Raw genomic sequence first — 21,177 nt, forward strand, 5'->3', positions numbered from 1 at the left:
GCTTCAGCAATTTTTTTTTTTTTTTTTTTTGAGACGGAGTCTCGCCGTGTCGCCCAGGCTGGAATGCAATGGCGCCATCTCGGCTCACTGCAACCTCCGCCTTTAGTAGAGACAGGGTTTCACCATGTTGGCCAGGTGGGTCTCGAACTCCTGACATCGTGATCCACCTGTCTCGGCCTCCCAAAGTGCTGAGATTACAGGCATGCGCCACTATGACCGGCTAATTTTGTATTTTTAGTAGAGATGGGGTTTCTCCATGTTGGCCAGGCTGGTCTTGAACTCCTGACCTCAGGTGATCCACTTGCCTCGGCCTCCCAAAGTGCTGGGATTACAGGCGTGAGCCACCGTGCCCAGCCAGGATGTTTTCTTGCAATAATTAAAGAATAATTTGAAACTCCAGTGCTAATGCCAACAAGTACCATTAGCATATCTACCCAAGACGGTCTAATATCCAATATCTTATATTCAAACTAGGTATGGAAGTCCCTCATTCCTGTTGTCCACATCTCCTCCTACCTTAGGCTAGCTTCAAGAGATGAGTGTCCAGGTCAGTTATCCTGGATAGCCACACAGTCAGGAGTTTCCAACCAGTCACCGCTTTAACATATTCTCAAACCACTATGTGTACATTTTCAGTACAGTACTTGGCAGTGTAAGCAATGCCCAGGCCAGAAATCCTGGAAACATTCTTGACTCCTCTTTCTCACACGGCATCCATACGTCAGCAAATTCTGCTAGCTCTATCTTCAAAATACATCCAGAATACGACCAACCCCTTCTCATTGCGTCTACTGCTTCTAACCTGCTCTAAGCCCCCATCAGGTCTCATCTGGATTATGGCTACAGCACGCTAATAGGGCTTTCTGTTTCTGTTGTTGCCCCTCCCCCAACAGTCTGTCCTCCATACAACAGCCAGAGTGATCCTTTCGTAGGTTTTACAAAGGCTTAGAAAGTCCCACATGAACTGGCTTCCTTCTTCCTCTGTGACCTCGTCTCTCACCACTGCTCTTCCTTCTTTCACACGTGTCTAGGCACATGGCTTCTTGCTGTTCCTTGACCACACTAAGCATGCTTCTGCCTTCCTGCATGCTTCAGGGCCTTTGCGCTTGCTACCCTTTTTTGTTTATTTTTTGAGAGAGTCTCGCTCTGTTACCCCGGCTGGAGTGCAGTGGCATGATCTCGGCTCACTGCAAGCTCCGCCTCCCAGGTTCAAGCGATTTGCCTGCCTCAGCCTCCTGAGTAGCTGGGATTACAGGTGCATGCCACCACACCCAGCTAATTTTTTATTTTTTTAATTTTTTTTTTGTATTTTTTAGTAGAGACAGGGTTTCACGGTGTTCGCCAGGATGGTCTCGATCTCCTGACCTCATGATCCGCCTGCCTCGGCCTCCCAAAGTGCTGGGATTACAGGTGTGAGCCACCATGCCCGGCCTAATTTTTGTATTTTTTTTAGCAGAGACAAGGTTTCACCATGTTGGCCAGGCTGGTCTCGAACTCCTGGACTCAAGTGATCCACCCACCTCAGCCTCCCAAAGTGCTGGGATTACAGGCGTGAGCCACTGCACCTGGCCTGCTCTTGCTACTTCTGCCCAGAATGCTCTCATCCCAGCTATTTCTCTCGCCTTGTGTCTCTGCTTAAATGTCACTTCATCAGTGAGGTCTTCCCCAGTCACCTACATCAAAAGCAACCACTGCCTGCCTCCCAGCTTGCCTGCCTGTCCTCCATCCCCATTCTACCTTGCTTTATTTTTCTATCATTACTGTATCTCCAGAACCATGAACAGTACTTGACACAGAGTAGGCATTCAGTACATATTTGGCTATATATATTTTTTAAGCTGGAAAGCCGACTTCTAAAAAATGCTCTCAAGTCACTTTTCTCTCTCACTGAGTTGGCATCCCCCCCTCTCTCTACCTGGGGCACCTTAGCGCTCCTTTTTATAGATTATCTCCCTCCCCCAACACAAATGCACATCACATCCACACACACTCAGCCCCACTCGCTCATGCCACTCAGGCAAAAAACTCAGTCTCCCCTCATTCCTTCATCACTCCTCCACCCTGCCTCCACTGTAATCTCTAACAGCCCTGGGATTGCTCCAGAGGCATGACCTCACATCTGAAGAGGGGACCCCTTTTCTGGCCCAGCTGTACCCTCTCAAGGACTTCATGACTTTGGCTCCATCAGATAGAACAGTGAACGCAGGAACTTTGTTTCTCTTCCTTGCCAACAATCCTTATCTGCCTTATGATTGAGCCTCGCCCCTGGCAGGGCCTGCTCTCCCTTCTACATCTTACCTATGGGACACTGTTCACCACAGTTCACCGAACAGAAAGGAAAGAAAAAAGAAAAGAAAAGAGAAAAGAAAGAGGAAAGGAAGGAAGGAAGGAAGGAAGGAAGGAAGGAAGGAAAAGAAAGAGAAAGGAAGGGAGGGACGGCGGGCGGGCCAGATGCAGTGGCTCATGCCTGTAATCCCAACACTTTGGGAGGCCAAGGCAGGCCTGAAGTCGGGAGTTCTAGACCAGCCTGACCAACATGGAGAAACCCTGTCTCTACTAAAAATACAAAATTAGCCGGGTGTGGAGGCGCATGCCTGTAATTCCAGCTACTCGGGAGGCTGAGGCAGGAGAATCATTTGAACCCAACCTGGGAGGCAGAGGTTGCAGTGCACCGAGATCATGCCATTGCACTGCAGCCTGGGCAACAAGAGCAAAACTCTGAAAAAAAAAAAAAGAGGAAGGAAGGAAGGAGAAGAAAAGAAAGAAAGAAAGAAAGAAAGAAAGAAAGAAAGAAAGAAAGAAAGAAAGAAAGAGAAAGAAAAAGAAAGAGGAGAGGAGAGGGAGGAAGGAAAGAGAGAGAGAGAAAGAAAGAAAAAGAAAGAAAGGGCCGGACACAGTGGCTCACACCTGTAATCCCAGCACTTTGGGAGACCGAGGCAGGCAGATCGTGAGGTCAGGAGATCAAGACCATCCTGGCTAACACGGTGAAACCCCGTCTCTACTAAAAATATAAAAAAAATTAGCCGGGCATGCGGGCGCCTGTAGTCCCAGCTACTCGGGAAGCTGAGGCAGGAGAATGGCGTGAACCTGGGAGGCGGAGCTTGCAGTGAGCCAAGATCGTGTCACTGCACTCCAGCCTGGGGGACAGAGCAAGACTCTGTCTCAAAAAAAAAAAGAAAGAGACGGAGGGAGAGAGGGAAAAGAGAAGAGGGAGGGAGGAAGGGAGAGAGGAAGAGAGTGAAGGAGAGGAGAGGAAAGGAAATGAAGGAGAGGGAGAGACCGGGAGAAGGAAGAAGGAAGACAGACACAAACTCTGGTTACCTGCAAAATTACATCCCTTTAATTCCTGGAGTAGACAACTGCCTATATGGTATGTGTCCAAGAACTCTGAAAATGGGCTCTTGCATTTCCTCTTTCATCCTCACCTGTTCAAGAGGTTTTTTTTTTTTCTTTTTTTCTCTTTTAGAGACAGAGCCTTGCTCTGTCGCCCAGGCTGGAGTGCAGTGGTGTGATTATGGCTCAAGCAATCCTCCTACCGCAGCCTCCCAAGTAGCTGGGACTACAGGCACACACCACCACACCTGGCTAATTTTTTCACTAAAGAGACAAGGTCTCATTATGTTGCTCAGGCTGGTCTCCAACTCCAGGGCTCAAACGAGCCTCCTGCCTTGGCTTCCCAAAGTGTTGGAATTACAGGTGTGAGTCACTGTGCCTGGCCAACAATTTTCTTTCTTTTTTTTTTTTTTATTGAGACAGAGTCTTGCTCTGTCCCCCAGGCTGGAGTGCAGTGGCAAGATCTCGGCTCATCGCAACCTCTGCTGCTGGGTTCAAGCGATTCTCGTGCCTCAGCCTCCCAAGTAGCTGGGAGTACAGGCACGTGCCACCATGCCTGGCTAATTTTTTTGTATTTTTAGTAGAGACAGGGTTTCGCCATGTTGGCCAGGTTGGCCAGGCTAGTCTCGAACTCCTGACCACAAGTAATCCATCCACCTTGGCCTCCCAAAGTGCTGGGATTACAGGCGTGAGCTACCGTGCCTGGCCAGCAGATTCTTAAGTTTTGGAAGGGAGAAGAGAAAGGACTCTAGGCACCTAAAGGCAGTAGGTAAAGGATAGCAGGTGGCTGGGCACAGTGGTTCATGTCTGTAATCCCAGCACTTTGGGAGGCCAAGTTTGGGCAAATCACTTGAGCTCAGGAGTTTGAGACCAGCCTGGGCAACATGATGAAACTCCCCATCTCTACAATTTAATTTAAAAAAAAAAAAAAAAAGGAGAACAGGTAACTAAAAAAGAAAAAGGTGGCTACAAGATTGTATGCCTTCAATTGGCAGAGACTGTGTCTTATACTTTTGTATGTATGCTTAATACAATGTACCTAGGACAGTGCCAGGCCTCATTAGACATTTGTTTTTTATTTTTATTTTTTATTTTTTTGGAACAGAGTCTCGCTCTATCCCCCAGGCTGGAGTGCAATGGCGTGATCTCGGCTCACTGCAACCTCCACTTCCCAGGTTCAATTGATTCTCCTGCCTCAGCCTACTTGTGGGATTACAGGTGCTTGCTACCATGCCCGGCTAATTTTCGTTTTTGTTGTAGCTGTTGTTTTGAGACGGAGTCTCACTCTGTCGCCTAGGCTGGAGTGCAGTGGCGCAATCTTGGCTCACTGCAACCTCCATCTCCTGGATTCAAGCAATTCTCCTGCCTCAGCCTCTTGAGTAGCTGGGATTACAGACATGTGCCACCACACCTGGCTAATTTTTGTATTTTTAGTAAAGACTGGATTTCACTTTGTTGGTCAGGCTGGTCTCGAACTCCTGACCTTGTGATCTGCCCACCTCAACCTCCCAAAGTGTTGGGATTACAGGCATGAGCCACTGTGCCAGGCCTTAAACATTTGTTGATTGGCTGGACAATAAAGAACTTGCTTTAGAAGGAGGAGAGGACAAAAGAAAAAAAAAATGGATAGGATCTCTTTAATTAAGTTTCAGCCACAGAACCTTTACTGGGACAACTCTTGATCACATGTCAAACTGCTTTCATTTGGGGCAAGAGGATAAGGGGAAGTTGCATGGTGGGAAGTGCAGAGATCTGGAAGATAGAAGATTTTACTAAGTCTCTTCCCCCAGAAATAGCAATGAAAAACAAATTTACTTGTATTCTGTCTGTTTTCCTTTGACTTGCCAGTCTGCCAGCTTATATCTTAATTATCTGTCTCTGCTCCCTGTCTCTATTGTTTTTTCCTCTTTAATAATGATCAAGTCCAAAGAAACGTGAGAAGCCCTGTTCCTAGCACCTTTTCCTGAGTCACCAGGGACCCCCTCTTTCTCCCCCAGGGAATTATTGGGAACAAGTCTTTCTCATTGGGTCAGACTCCACACAGCACTAATATGGCTAAAAGCCAGAGTAAAGAACCAGGGAAAGCTGGAGTTTGGATGATTCTGGTTAAAGTCCATCCTAGACAGTCCAAATGCCCTGACCCCAACGGGGAGGGCCCATCTCTCCAGCAGAGCCAGATTTTATGCAAGACATTTAGTATGTCAAAGTATCAGTCTCTGGCCTTGGAGGCAGGTCTCCTGGGCCCCGTTTTAGCTCCTCCTCTGGGTGATCCAGGTTAATTGAGCTCTCCACTCCTTTCTTCCCCCAAACTTTAGACCTTTGATCTAAGAAAGCAACAAGAAAGATCAGTGCAGGACTGGGAGCTCTTGAGGACGCAAGAATTAGAGTAAAAGGAAGGGGAGAGTGGCATTAAACTAATAGATTTCAGAACTGTAGCCTTTCCCCAGTCCAACCCTTCACAGATGGGTAATGGGGGAGGGTCCAGGTCCCTCTCCAGCGAGAGCTCTCAAGGGCCTCGGGTTCCAGCCTGGCCGAGGAGCGCCATCTGGCGGCCAATCCCCCAACATGGATTCTCTGCCCCATCCGACTTTCTGAAGCCCGAACTAGATCTGGGCTGGAGAGTTTCACCTCCCCCTCTGCGTCACTCCGGGGACTCCGCCCTGCCAGGAACGCTCCTCCTCAAGCGGGGATAGGCCCAAGCGCCTCCCCCGCAGGAAAACTGCCCATCCTCCCTCTAGGGTAGACTGCTTCTCCAGTAGAGTCGGCTTAAAGCTCCCCCCAGGGGTCCGCCCCGCCTCGTCGCCCACAGAGAGCCCGCCTCTCCCCGAGGGGCATGTGCCCCTCGTCCTCCAGTTTCCCCTTGAGGAGGGAGAGAGAACGTGCTGCACTGCGCCCCCAGGTTCAACCTCCAACCTGGTCCCTCCCGAAGAATGGATTCCTCTTCTCCTTCTCCTCCCCTGCCTTATGGGAGCCTCTTCCAGTCCACAGAACCCAAATCGAGGTTACTAATGAGCTCCCCTTCTTTGTGCCCAGGGAACCCCTCTCGGCCTCAGGATCAGCTCCCCTGAGCTTGGCCCATGGCCCCGCCACCCCTGGGACTCGGCCCCAGCCATCTCACCACCCACGCCAGGGGGCGGGGCTCCCACGGCCCGGCCCCCAGGTGGGCGGTTCTGTCGTGACGTCACTTCCGCCCGGGCCTGGCCGAGGTTCGGGCTCCGTGGGCCGAGGCGGGGGTACGGAGGTGGTAGCTGTGGGAGGAGGCGGCGTGGAAGGCCGAGGAGCTCGAGCCCGGACCAATCCCCGCGTCCCGGGCCGCGACCCTGACCCTGCAGCGCACCGGGAAGCGAAACCGGCCGGATGGGCCGCTGAGCCCGAATCGGGCACTGGTGAGGCTCGGGCAGAGCTGGCAGCCCCGGACGGGAGCGGGCCCACGGGGCTGCAGGGTCTGGGAGCCCGGGATGCGGGGTGGGGAGAGGAGAGGCTCAGGCCTACCTCTGCTGCTGGCCCGGCGGGGAGGCGGGAGCTGGAGGAGTCGCAGACAGGCGCGGGGGGCTTAGTGAGGCCCGCCTGGGGGAGGCCTGAGTGTAAGGAGGGGGCGGGGTGGCTGGGGTCATTAATGGGGCGGAGGACCTGCACTTGGGATTCTCATCTAGAACGGTGTCGTCGGGGGGAGGAGGGGAGAGTATGCTACCGGCCAGAGCTTTGGGAAGAGGATGGCTCTGAGTGGGGGAGGGAAAAACCGAGAGGGTTGGAAAAATTTTCCATGGCCCTAATTGAGAAAGAGGTTTGAAGAGCCCTTCCCTCCCTAGAGGGTTGTGTGGAACACCTGGAGTAGGGTCTCCCTGGAGTTTAGGGGGTCAGTTACAGGATTTGGAAAGGACAGTGCTCTGAGAGTCCCTACACTGAGTGGGTGTGCAAAACCCTGGCCACCTCCAAGTATCTGAGCTTCCATATCTTTCCAGTGTGGAGCCCCCTGGAGCTGAGATCAGGATGTTCCGCTTCATGAGGGATGTGGAGCCTGAGGATCCCATGTTCCTGATGTGAGTATTCCCTCCCCCTCAAGCTCTCCTACTCCAGGTCTCTGAACAGTTCAGGCAGACATCGGGATTCCCATTGCTGGGAATGGTTGGAACTGGCTGGATACCTAGCTCCTACCTAGCAGGAAGTAGGCATCGTTGCCACTGTTGCTCTGTGCGTATTTTTTTGCAGGGTGGTGGAGGGATTGACAGTTTGGCGCTTCTGCCATCCATACTATTTGCTCACTCCACAGGGATCCCTTTGCTATTCACCGTCAGCACATGAGCCGTATGTTGTCAGGTGGCTTTGGATATAGCCCCTTCCTCAGCATCACAGATGGCAACATGCCAGGGACCAGGCCTGCCAGCCGCAGGATGCAGCAGGTAATAGTGCTGAGACACACCTGAGACCCAAAGAAAGGTTGGAGGTTGGTTAGGAAAGCACTTTAGTTTTCTTGCACTACAGCCAACTGAGTAAGTGAAGTGCTCTAGGAGCTGGGGAAGGGGTCAGGAGAAAGGGCTTTGTGACTCCCTTTTGAGAGGATGGAAAAAAAAAAATGAGGCCATGGGCCTGGTTTGGGATTGTAAAGAGAGAGGATGTGGTCTCTAATTTCTGTTCCTCATGTGTTCCTGTAGGCTGGAGCTGTCTCCCCCTTTGGGATGCTGGGAATGGTGAGTCTTTATCTCCCTGTCTCCTTCCATCTCAGACACACTCTCTACCCTTAGATATTATTCCCAAATGTGTCTCTTAGGAATAGTTTCATGAGTAACCCCAGAATCTTCTCTTTTTATGGCATTCACAAAGCTCCGAGCCTGTTGGGTACTAGGAGCGCCCTGTGGGTTAAAGGTGTTATTAACTCTCATTGGGAGGCCGAGATGGGTGATCACTTGCAGTCAGAAGTTTGAGACCAGACTGGCCAACATGGTGAAACCCCATCTCTACTAAAAATGCTAAAAAAGCCAGGCATGGTGACACACACCTGTAGTCTCAGCTACTCTTGAATCCGGGAGGTGGAGGTTACAGTGAGCCTAGACTGCGCCACTGCACTCCAGCCTGGGCAACGGAGCCAGACTCCATCTCAAAAAAAAAAAAAGAAAAGATGTTATTAACTGTTGTACTCTTAGAAGTTCATAAGCATTAGGAAGATGTAATTGTCTAGCAAAATTTGTTCTTTTGAGGACGGAGGTGCAGTTGAAGGGCCAACTAGAGATGATTTTTTGGTAGGTTTTAACAATTTCATACCTTACCTCTTTAGAGTTTACAATCCATTAACTTTGGCTTGCTTCCTAAAGATGGGGGGAATGTAGCAAGCAGGAGAAGGAAAATTGGATCAGAGCCGTCACAGAGACTGAAGAAGGGGTCAGCAGTTGACAGGAGGAGAAATATGAGTATTCTGGTTATGTTAACAGAGAATGAGAAGGAGTACTTGCTAGATGTGAAGGAAGAAGAGAAAGGAAATGTGCAGCCATGTGGGTTGTGGGTTCCTAAACAGGATCAACTCTGAACACTGACTTTGCTTTCCTGACTCTGTTTTCCATCTCTTTCCTCCAGTCGGGTGGTTTCATGGACATGTTTGGGATGATGAATGACATGATTGGAAACATGGTGAGACTTGCCCCATACCCTTCCCCGGTCTTGCTCTCAGTGATGGCTGACAACACCTTGCATCCTCTAAGGCAAGAGGGAGACAGTATGCTAGTGAAGGGTAAAGTACTGGATAAAGTAATTGAACCAGAGAGCCTTGGGACCCTGTATCTGCTGTCATGCCTGCCTGAAACAGCCAGCAGCAGCACTCTTATGTATCATACAATTAAGGCTCTGTCTCTTCAGGTCCTTCTTGCTCGTGGTTGGACTCAGAGGAATTTGGGAGGGTAATGATGAGGCCTGATGTTTTTTTCAGTTCTTGCATTTTGTGAGAAAGATACAGGCTAGAACAGGCAGCTGAAGGGTGAAATCCCTTCACCAGGGGCAATGCCTCCCCATTCAGCCCTCCCCTACCTACCCTGTCCTCAGGAACACATGACAGCTGGAGGCAATTGCCAGACCTTCTCATCTTCCACTGTCATCTCCTACTCCAATACGGGTGATGGTGCCCCCAAGGTCTACCAAGAGACATCAGAGATGCGCTCGGCACCAGGCGGGGTGAGTGGGGGAGCCCTCCTGTCCTCCTGTCCCAGAGAAGGTGGGATTGTGCGGCATTGCCAGAAACCCTGGCTGCTTTTTTCTGGATTGGGTTGTGTGTGGTGTGTTTATCTTGAGATGGTATAGGCAGGGCTTTGGAAGGGGTGGCTGAGTGTGCCATGTTCTGTCTCATCCCAGATCCGGGAGACACGGAGGACTGTTCGGGATTCAGACAGTGGACTGGAGCAGATGTCCATCGGGCATCACATCCGGGACAGGGCGCACATCCTCCAGCGCTCCCGAAACCATCGCACGGGGGACCAGGAGGAGCGGCAGGACTATATCAACCTGGATGAGAGTGAGCCTTCCCTCCCACTTCCTGCTGGCAGCCCCTAACCCAGTTCCTGTGGGCTAGGAGACATCCCTAATACATAGACACTTCTGGGGCAAAGCTCTGGGTCAGCCCCATATTCCTTTTTTTTTTTTTTTTTTGAGATGGAGTCTCGCTCTTGTTGCCCAGGTGCCCAGGCTGGAGTGCAGTGGCATGATCTCAATTCACTGCAACCTCTGCCTCCCGGGTTTAAGCAATTCTCCTGCCTCAGCCTCCGAGTGGCTGGAACTACAGGCATGTGCCACCACGCCTAGCTAATTTCTGTATTTTTAGTAGAGACGGGGTTTCGCCATGTTGGCCAGGTTGGTCTCGAACTCCTGACCTTGTGATCCACCCCCACCCCCCCCCACCCGGCCTCCCAAAGTGCTGGGATTACAGGCGTGAGCCACTGCATCCAACTGTCAGTCTCATTCTTACCGCACTTGGAGCCTCCTCCGCTCAGGGGCTGAGTCAGGTGCTGGCGGTGTCTTTGTGAGGGGACTACTTTGTCCCTGAAGTTCCGTATTGATAGCGTTACGCCCTTCTCCACCTTGATCTGTTTCTTCCCTCTTTATCTTTTTCAAATCCGCAGTTATTAAGTACCTAGTGTGCACATAGGACTGTGAACCTGAACTGAAGAAGAATCCCATTCTGACTTCTTCCTCCAGGAGGCCACCTTAGGCCCACCGGTGGCTTCCTGGGACCGTGTAGAAACCAAAAGAGCTAAGAGAATTGCCACCCCACCCATCCCTGCGCACACTCAGCCTTCGCCGCTTTGGCCGGAGAAGCTGTGGCTCTCTCGCACATCGGCCTCCAGGAGCCAGGCTGCACACAGGCCTCATGTCCGCTCTGTCCTCTCCAGGTGAGGCCGCAGCGTTTGATGACGAGTGGCGGCGGGAGACGTCCCGATTCCGGCAGCAGCGCCCCCTGGAGTTTCGGCGGCTTGAGTCCGCAGGGGCGGGGGGACGAAGGGCGGAGGGGCCTCCCCGCCTGGCCATCCAGGGACCTGAGGACTCCCCTTCCCGACAGTCCCGCCGCTATGACTGGTGAGGGCCCCGGGCCCTCAGCCTCTCTTGTAAGTAACAGGAGTAAGGAGGGCGGGGTGCACCTGCGGACGGTCCTCGGCCGCGAGGCAGTTCAGGCTCCAGCAGGAGCTGCTTTTGATAGTGCGAGTGGACATGGCAAGAGAACAATGTTCTCACTGACATAGGGGATTAAACCCCAACTCCTGGCTCTTAACGTAAGTTTTTTCTTCCTTTTGACTTGTGCTCCTCTCTCTTTCCCCCTCCAGGTACAGGCTGAGAGGCTGAGAAATCATCCCCTGAATAACTTTTTCCTCTCTGATTCCCATCCCCAATTTAATATTAAATTAACAGGCAAGCCGGCCCCCACCTCTCCCTGGGGGTCTCAGGGAGAACCTTTCACGGCACCCTTTCCCTACCTTTTCCTTCTTTAATCTCCTGGTTTACCATGATGACTTCACCTCTGCATCTACTAACTTGATTTTTCATTCTGCCGCTCCATCTTCAAACCCCCTCACCTTTCCCATTCTACTCCTGCCATGCATTGAAGGGTCAGTGCATTTTGGGGTGAGCTCTGGGTTTAGGGGCCTCCTCCATCCCTCAGCTACCCTGGATCTTTGCCCACCTCTTCCTCAGAGCCCACACTGAGGGGCTGTAGCCCTATCTAGGGCTGTGGAAGGAGCAGACTGGTTCCTAACTCCCTCCTCCTGCCCACACACATCAAAAGAATCTTCCTTACACTCTTCTCTGCCTTTATTTTTTGATTTGTGCAACTTGTAACTAGGTGTTTATGGAATAAAGTAGAATGGAAAAAAGACCAAGTGGGATTCTGGCTGTACTTTTGATCTTTTCCTGTTCAACTCAACCCTGCTGTCTCCTCTGAAGTTACCTTCTCACTTTTCCTCGTCTCCACGTGTAGTCTTCATACCTCAGAGTTCAAGCCCACATCTCCTTGGTACGGAGAGACCATCAGCACTGGCAGGTGCAGACCATCAGCACTTGGCTGGACTAGGCTGGGGTGTAAGAACATGAGCACCTCCCTCGCTGGCTCTTCCTCACATTCTGCTGTAACTTTGCTCTTCAGGGATGTGTTGGGCATCTCTCATGGGTACCTGCAGAACTTGCTGCCCCTTGCCCCTTGGGCAGAGTTTCTTTCCTGCACTCTGGGTGGAAACACTTCAGATAACCCTACACAGGCCTTCAGAGGGGAGGAACTCTGGTCTGTAGCGTTCCATAAATCCTCCACCCACAGTAGTTAAGAACTTGAGCCCAGGGAAGGAGACTAGAGAAGAAAACTAACCTGGAACCTGAGCAGGCGTGGAAGGGCATGAAGAGCTCAAATTTCTCAAGACATTCACTCTTGCTTTGCCCAGCCAAATGGGTCACTCTGTTCCTCTTGGGAACTTAATGATGATAAATGTGTAGGAGAGTCTGATAATGGTTTCCTCTTTATAAAAGTCTTGAGTTCTTTTCAGTTGGTAAGGACACGAAGACACCTAAGGCTCTGGGTCCTCTCGGAAGGGAGGATCATCTCCTGTGTCTCATGGACGAGTAGATTCAAGAGGATGAGGAGGATTTGTCCAGTGACTCAACAAGCAGAGAGATGAAGCTGAGCTCAGCAACCAGGCTCTGGTGTCCTAGGCCAGTGCAGTTAGTAAATCTCAGTAAGTAGGCCAGGCTGGTGAAGATGCATGACCGGGTCAAGGGAACCCAGTGGTGAAAGAATCCAGGAATCCCAGAAGTCAAACAAGCGTGGATTATTCACCACCACCTGGGCTCTGAACTGTGGATGATGGAACTCAGCAGCCATGGCCCTCATCTTTTTATCTTTTTTTTTTTTTTTTTTTTTGAGATGGAGTATTGCTCTGTCACCCAAGCAGTGGCGTGATCTCAGCTCACTGCAACCTCCACCTCCCCAGTTCAAGAGATTCTCCTGCCTCAGCCTCCTGAGTAGCTGGGACTACAGGCACACACCACCACGCCCGGCTAATTTTTGTATTTTTAGTAGAGACAGGGTTTCACCGTGTTGGCCAGGTTGGTCTCAAACTCCTGGACTCAAGTGATCCACCTGCCTCGGCCTCCCAAAGTGCTGGGATTACAGATGTGAGCTGCTGCGCCCGGCTTCACAGCCCTCATCTTTAAGTGTAATCTTGCCCTGTCCAGATAAGCACACGACTATTTCCTCTGAGAAAGGAGTAGTTTTCTTCACTATCCTGAGAAGGCAGCAAAGTAACCTGGAGTTGAAGGAGCCTCAGTCCTTAGCTCTGCCACTAACAGCCTTGCGGTCTTGGGCAGGTCACTCACCTCCCTGGACCTGAGTTATGTGGGGCCCTTCTAGCCACAAAATATCACGCCCAGCCTCAACCCAGATCTTAGTTCCAGTGCCCACACGCGCGTGTGTAGTCTTGAGTGTGACTGCAGCAGGGTAAGGCTGCCCTGACCTCAGTCCAGGTGAGTCAGTCCAGTGTTTCAGGGACTCCCCTGTTCAGGTCCCAGCCTTTAGACATGTGAACTGATTTGTACCCCTGCTCCCTGCTGTAGGGTTTGGACACCCTTCAGCCCAGCACTTACTCCTGGGGCCTGTGACTAGTTCTCAGCAGGGATATGTTGTGGGAAGTGAGGTGTTAACATCGGTAGAGTGAGATGCTCAAGAACCAGCCCCCTAGCACGTCCTGACCTGTCTCACTGGGTAAGGGCCACGGGACAGGAAGAGGAAAGGAACTTTCCCGAGGAACACAGATATTCCACTTCCGGTCAGCTCTCCATCTGGGCCCAGCCTCACACAACAGCTACCCCTCAGCCACCGGCCCAGCGAATATCCAGAGGACATGGGCAAACGCCTCAGGTTATTTTCTCCACCCTAGAACATTACAGATTGGAAGAGGCTGGCACTAGGCGTGTGACTAAGCAGAATAACACAGAGGAGGGAGACAGGCTGCACACGCACAAGCAAGACCTGGCTCCACCACGCAGCCGCACTGTGAGAAAGACTTCCTCTCTCGCAACATCAGTTCCCCCTTTTGTAAAATGGACCTTTCTAGGCACTGGTGACTATAGAGTCACCTCAGAACTGAGACCTGAGTGAGTGCAGAGAGTGTCTGACACGCACGTGGGATACAAATGACCGTTCCACGCTAGTATTTCTCCCTGATCACTCTCTCCCTGCCTTGCTCCTTCAGGGTTCTCTGGTGGTCCCTCATGCCCCACTCCATCCTCAGGACCCCTAAAATACTTCAGACACAACCTGCATCTCACCCTACTGACCTTGAACAGCCCCCAGCTGCTCACCCTCCCAGCTCCTGGCTATCATCTTTCACTCTCTCCAGACCTTAGCCCCACAGATCAACAAGGAGAAACAAATGTCTGAGGCCACTCTCCCCCTGCCCTGTTTGTGGTTTGGGATTTTACCCCCTTTCTATTGTAATGGCCTCAGGCCCTAGTAATAATACCCTTTTTCCTCCACCCTCTACCCCACGTCCAAGTCACATAAACAGGTGACCCAGAGAACCAGGAGCTGGCCCACAGAACCCAACAGTCAGGTCTTGCAGCCTGCATATTCCAAGTCCATTTAACACACATACCTTCCTGCCTTTATGTTCCCAATCCTGGGACTGTCATTCTAGGGGCTGAGGGAACAGCAGGGGTCAAAGATGCCTTCTCTGAGCCCATTCTGGTTGGGCTAGGGATAAGGAGAAAGTCTTAACCTCTCTCACTGTTAGACGTCACTGGAGTCTTCAGAGAGGAGAGGCAGGAGACGGGTGGTGCTGCACCAGGATGGGGAGATAAAGATGGGACGGTGAGGCATGGGAGGCACTGGGAGGTGGAAAAAATCACGGAGGAGCTGAGGCATGGGGAGGAGACCTTGGTAGCTGGCTCTTGTAAGGAGCCTCTGTCCAGCCTCATCCCTCAGGAGAGCCTGTGTTGGGGGCACAGAGCTGACATAGCCTGAGGCAGAGGGGCTTAGGACGCTGAAGCCTGACAGAGCTGCTACAGAGGGGGCCCTGAAGCCCCCCAGTGTAGAGCGTGCTGATGACTCTTAGCCCTCTTAGCATCCGTGTCTGCTTTTTTTTTTTTTTTTTTAAACGGAGTCTCGCTCTGTCACCCAGGCTAGAGTGCAATGACGTTCTCGGCTCACTGCAACCTCTGCCTCCCAGGTTCAAGCAATTCTCCCGCCTCAGCCTCCAGGTAGGTGGGATTACAGGCACCCGCCATCATGGTCGGCTAATTTTTGTATTTTTAGTAGAGACAAGGTTTCACCATGTTGGCCAGGCTGGTCTCGAACTCTTGACCTCAGATGATCCACCCACCTCAGTCTCCCAAAGTCTGGGACTACAGGCGTGAGCCACTGCACCCGGCCAGTGTCTGCTCTTAAACGGTAGCTCTTGGACCAGGAGAAGCAGAGAGTGCTTCCCCGCCTGGGCTCAGGCCCCTCTGGACTGTCCCTGAGATGAGACGAACTAGGTTAGCATTCAGCCTTTCTCTGCCCCTTGAGATTCTCATCTTCTTCCCTAAAGCCCTTATCTTTTGGGTGGGAATAGGGTGCTGCTCCTGGTTTCTCCTGGCATCACCCCCTCCTTTTCGTCTGTCACCTGCCACCTGGAGAGCTTGCCATTTCTGGAACATCATCTTGAAGATGTCAGTGTTCTCCGGTCAGGAGGCCAACCAAGCATCTGAGGGGTCTGAGACATTTGGGCCCACGAAACTGGAGGATGGGAGAGAGGGGGGACTTGAAAGAGCTGTCCAGGTGGGACTGAGTCTCTAAAAGAGCAGAAATACTGGCCAGGCGCGGTGGCTCACGCCTGTAATCCCAGCACTTTGGGAGGCCGAGGCGGGCGGATCACGAGGTCAGGAGATCGAGACCATCCAGGCTAACACGGTGAAACTCTGCCTCTACTAAAAATACACACACACACACACACACAAATTAGCTGGGTGTTGTGGCGGGCGCCTGTAGTCCCAGCTACTCAGGAGACTGAGGCAAGAGAATGGCGTGAACCCGGGAGGCGGAGTTTGCAGTGAGCCGAGATTGCACCACTGCACTCCAGCCTGGGAGATAGAGCGAGACTCCGTCTCAAAAAAAAAAAACAAAAAAACAGAGCAGAGATACCTTGGGAAAAGCCAAGATGACACCGAGGTGGTGTATTAGTCCATTTTCACACTGTTGATAAAGACATACCCGAGACTGGGTAAATTATAAAGAAAAAGAGGTTTAATGGACTCACAGTTACGCGTGGCTGGGGAGGCCTCACAATCATGCTGGAAGGCAAAAGGCACGTCTTACATGGCAGCAGGCGAGAGAGAGAATGAAAACAAAGCAAAACGGGTTTCCCCTTAAAGAGCCATCAGATCTTGTGAGATTTATTCACTACCACGAGAATAGTATGGGAGAAACCACCCCGATGATTCAATTATCTCCCACCGGGTCCCTCCCACAATACGTGGGAATTATGGGAGTACAATTCAAGATGAGATTTGGGTGGAGACACGGCCAAACCATATCAGATGGGAAATGCTTTGGTGAAAGTAAACAAAGCTGTGTTCCTAGAACACCACTGGTGACTTCAGATTATGTATTTGAGGAGGGGGAATTCACAATTCACAAGGAATATGGCAGGGAAGGACAGAAGCCGATTCCCAATATAGATGAATCTTAATTTCAGCAAGCCAAAATATGATATAAATGACAATTTCAGACTTAAAAAGAGACCTTAGAGATCATCTGCTCTGGAAATTCCCAAACGTGGCCATAGGTCTGCTTTCAGATATACTAAAGCCGAATGTCAGGGTTGGAGATGATTTGGATGCCCCTTATCAGTCATTCCAGATATCATCAAAACCCCCCTTTCCATTTTCTTCTGAAGAAACGGAGAAGTGATTTGTTCAACATCATACAGCTATCTGATAGTAGCACAGCGAGAGCCAGGACTCAAAACCTAGATTGATAGAAATGATACTAATATGCTGTATGGAATGATTCACCATAGAAGTCCTTTAAATAGAAAATTTCCTGCAGGGCGTGGCAGCTCGCACCTGGAATCCTAAACACTTTGGGAAGCTTAGGAGGGAGGATTGCTTGAGCCCAGGAGTTTGAGACTAGCCTGGGCAACATGGTGAAACCCCATCTCTACAAAAACAAAAACAAAGCCGGGCACGGTGGCTCACACCTGTAATCCTAGCACTTCGGGAGGCTGAGGCAGGTGGATCACTTGAGGTCAGCAGTTCAAGACCAGCCTGGCCAATATGGTGAAACCCTGTCTCTACTAAAAATACAAAACATTAGCTGGGTGTGGTGGCATGTGCCTGTAGTCCTAGCTACTCAGGAGGCTGAGGCAGAAGAATAGCTTGAACCCGGGTGGTGGAGATTGCAGTGAGCCAAGATCGTGCCACTGCACTCCAGCCTGGGTGACAGAGTGAGATTCCTTCTCAAAAACAAAAACAAAAAATTAGCTGGGCATGGTGGTGCGTGCCTGTAGCCGAACTACTTGGGAGGCTGAGGTGGGAGGATCACCTGAGCCAGGGTGGTAGACCTTGCTTCAACCCAGGCAACATAGAAAGACCTTGTCTCCAAAAAAAGAAAGTTTTTGGTGGATTGTACAAATTTTTATATAAAAAATTACCCAGCCAGGCATGGTGGATCATGCCTGTAATCCCAGCACTTTGGGAGGCTGAGGTGGGTGGATCACGAGGTCAGGAGATAGAGACCATCCTAACCAACATAGAAAAACCCCATCTCTACTAAAAATACAAAAATTAGCTGGGTGTGGTGGCGTGCGCCTGTAGTCCCAGCTACTCAGGAGGCTGAGGCAGGAGAATCACTTGAACCAGGGAGGCGGAGGTTGCAGTGAGCCGAGATTGTGCCACTGCACTCCAGCCTCGTGACGGAGCAAGACTCCATTTCAAAACAAAACAAAACAAAAAAACCCACTGTATGTTTTTCTAATCTTTTAAAAAAAATCTATGGCAAAATTGCTTCATGTGTGTATGTGTGTATGTTCTGTGAGTTTTAACACATGTACAGATTTGTGTAACCACCACCACAATCAGGATTAGAACAGTTCCATCACCCCTCAAAGCCCTCCCTGCAGCTCCTATAGGCACACCCTTCCTCTACCCCTAACTCCTGGCAACTAATGATTTGTTTTCCATTGCTATAGTTTCACCTTTTCCAGAATGTCACATAATGAAATCACACAGTAAGTAACATTTTGAAGGTGCTGCCCAGGCTGAAGCTACTCGGGATGCTGAGGCGGGAGTACCCATTCTACCCATTTCTGAATGCCCTTTTTATAGTGTCATTAATCCCTTAATCCATGAAGGCTCCACCTTCATGACCTAGCGCCTCCCATTAAGCCACACCTCCCAACACTGTTTGCACTGGGGACTAAGTTCAACATGAATTTTGGAGGGGACAACAATATTCACACCATACCACAGGAATTGCTCCATTTCATCGAAGTTGTTGAATTTAGGTTTGTAAATGTGTTTATAGTATTCCCTATTAACCTTTGGGGTCTGTGATGATATCTCCTCCTTTATTCCTAATCTTGGTTAACTTGTACTTTCTCTCTCTTTTTCCTCTCTCTCTCTTTCTTCTTTCTCTCTCTCTTTACTGTTAGTGTGGCTAGAAGTTTAGCAATTTTATTGATCATTTCAAAAAAATCAACTTCTGGTTTCATGTACGGTTTTTTTTTCTTTTTTCTTTTCTTTTTTTTTTTTTTTTTGAGACAGAGTTTCACTTTTGTTGCCCAAGCTGGAGTGTAGTGGCATGATCTTGGCTCACTGCAACCTCCTCCTCCCAGGTCGAAGCAATTCTCCTGCCTCAACCTCCCAAGTAGCTGGGATTACAGGTGCACACCATCACGCACGACTAAATTTTTGTATTTTTAGTAGAAACGGGGTTTCAACATGTTAGCCAGGCTGATCTTGAACTCCTGCCTTCAGGTGATCCACCCACCTTGGCCTCCCAAAGTGCTGGGATTATAGGTGTGAGCCACTGCGCCTGGCTCATTTATGTTTTTATTTTTCTGTTTTCAATTTCATTAATTTCTGTTATCATTTTTTTCCTTCTGCTTGCTTTGGGTTTAATTTTGCCCTTCTTTGTCTTCTTTCTCAATGCAAAAGTATAGATTGTTGACCTCAGACCTTTCTTCTTTGCTTTTTCTTTTTTGACACAGGGTCTTGCTCTGTCACCTAGGCTGGAGTGCAGTGGCGCATCACAGCTCACTGCAGCCTCAACCTCCTGGGCTCAAGTGATCCTCCCACCTCAGCCACCTGAGTAGCTGGGACTACAGACATGCACCACTATGCCTGTAAATTTTTTCTAGAGACAGGGTCTTGCTAGGTTGCCCAGGCTGGTCTCAAGCTCCTGGGCTCAAGCAATCCTCCTGCCTTGGCCTCCCAACGTGTTGAGATTACAGGCATTGAGCCACCACACCTGGCCCCTTTATTCTTTTCTAATTAAGTATTTGATGCTATGAATTTTCCTCTAAGTGCTGTGTTAGCTGCATCTCACATAGTTTGATATTTTGCATTTTCATTTTTGTTAAGTTCACAGTATCTTCTAATTCCTCAAGACTTCCTCTTTGATCCATGAGTTATTTGACAGTATGTTGTTTAGTTTCCAAGTATTTGGAGATTTCCTTGTGATCTGTTACTGATTTTGAATTGATGTTCATTATGGTCAGAAAACATACTTTATATAACTTCACTTTTTAAAATTTGTTGAAGTTGGTCTTATGACCCAGGACATAGCCTATCTTGGTAAATGTTCCACATGCACTTGAAAAACCTGTATTCTGCTATGTTGGGGGCTGTTCTATAAGTGTCAATTATGTTGGTTGGTGGCATTGTTCAGTTCTATATACTTCTTCATACTTGCTAATTTTCTGTTGACTTGTTCTGTTGATTATTGGGAACAGAGTTTTGATGTTTTCAACTATAATTGTGGATCTGTCCATACCTCCTTTGAGATCTATCGGTTTTTGCTTCATGAAATTTTTTTTTTTTTTTGAGTCAAAGTCCTGCTCTGTTGCCCAGGCTGGAGTGCAGTGGCGTGATCTTGGCTCACTGCAACCTCCACCTCCTTGGTTCAAGTGATTCTCCCGTCTTAGCCTCCCAAGTAGCTAGGACTACAGGCATGCATCACCACGCCTGGCTAATTTTTGTATTTTTAGTAGAGATGGGGTTTCACCATATTGGTCAGGCTGGACTTCGTGATCCACCCGCCTCGTCCTCCCAAAGTGCTGGGATTACAGGCCGGAGCCACCACACCCAGCCGTCATTTTTTTTCTCTTTTTTTGAGACGGAGTCTCGCTCTGTTGCCCAGGCTGGAGTACAGTGGTATGATCTCGGCTCATTGCAACCTCCACCTCCCAGGTTCAAGTAATTCTCCTGTCTCAGCCTTCTGAGTAACTAGGATTACAGTCGCATGCCACCATACCTGGCTAATTTTTTATATTTTTGGTAGAGATGAGGTTTCACCATGTTGGCCAGGCTGGTCTCATACTCCTGACTTCAAGTGATCTGCCCGCCTGGGCCTCCCAAAGTGCTGGGATTACAGGCATGAGCTACAGTGGCCGGCCTGCTTTGTGTATTTTAAAGTGCTTTAGTTAAATGCATAGACATTTAGAATTATTGTATCTACTTGGAAAACCAAATATCTTATTATGTAATGCCTTTTTTTTTTTTTTTTTTTTGGGATGGAGCCTCGCTCTGTCACCCAGGCTGGAGTGCAGTGGCATGATCTCGGCTCACTGCAACCTCTGCCTCCCAGGTTCAAATGATCCTCTTGCCTCAGCCTCCTAAGTAGCTGGGATTACACGCCCAGCTAATTTTTTTGTATTTTTAGTATTGATGGGGTTACACCATGTTGGCCAGGCTGGTCTCGAACTCCTGACTTTGTGATCTGCCCACCTCGGCCTCCTAAAGTGCTGGGATTACAAGCTTAAGCCACCAAGCCCAGCCAATGTCCGTTTTTATCTCTGGTAATTTTCTTTGCTCTGAAGTTTAGTTTACTGTTACTACAGCCATTTTCAACTTTCTTTTGGTTAGTGTTCATGCTATGTGTTTTTCCGTCTTTTTACTTTTAACCGACCTATGTCATAATTAAAAGTATTCGTTTTCTTTTTTAAGACACTGTATTTCTGGGTCTTTTAAAAAAATTATTTTGGCTGGGCGCAGTGGTTACGCCTGTAATCCCAGCATTTTGGGAGGCCAAGGTAGGCGGATCACGAGGTCAGGAGATCGAGACCATCCGGGCTAACACAGTGAAACCCCGTCTCTACTAAAAATACAAAAAAATTAGGAAGGCGTGGT

General features: G+C 49.7%; 1 protein-coding gene across 1 annotated transcript; it reads left to right on the forward strand.

Annotated features, from left to right (window-relative positions):
• Nucleotides 1-4,405: 4,405 nt before the first annotated feature.
• MLF2 (myeloid leukemia factor 2) lies at nt 4,406-11,680 on the forward strand. The gene is made up of 8 exons (XM_063640811.1): nt 4,406-6,719; nt 7,296-7,373; nt 7,604-7,733; nt 7,986-8,021; nt 8,902-8,955; nt 9,364-9,492; nt 9,670-9,829; nt 10,704-11,680. The coding sequence occupies exons 2-8, from the start codon at nt 7,324-7,326 to the stop codon at nt 10,889-10,891; spliced, it is 747 nt and encodes a 248-aa protein (XP_063496881.1). The 5' UTR covers nt 4,406-6,719; nt 7,296-7,323; the 3' UTR covers nt 10,892-11,680.
• The last annotated feature ends 9,497 nt before the right edge of the window (nt 11,681-21,177 follow it).

This window comes from Symphalangus syndactylus, chromosome 5 (genome assembly GCF_028878055.3).
Source record: "Symphalangus syndactylus isolate Jambi chromosome 5, NHGRI_mSymSyn1-v2.1_pri, whole genome shotgun sequence".
Classification (NCBI taxonomy): domain Eukaryota; kingdom Metazoa; phylum Chordata; class Mammalia; order Primates; family Hylobatidae; genus Symphalangus; species Symphalangus syndactylus.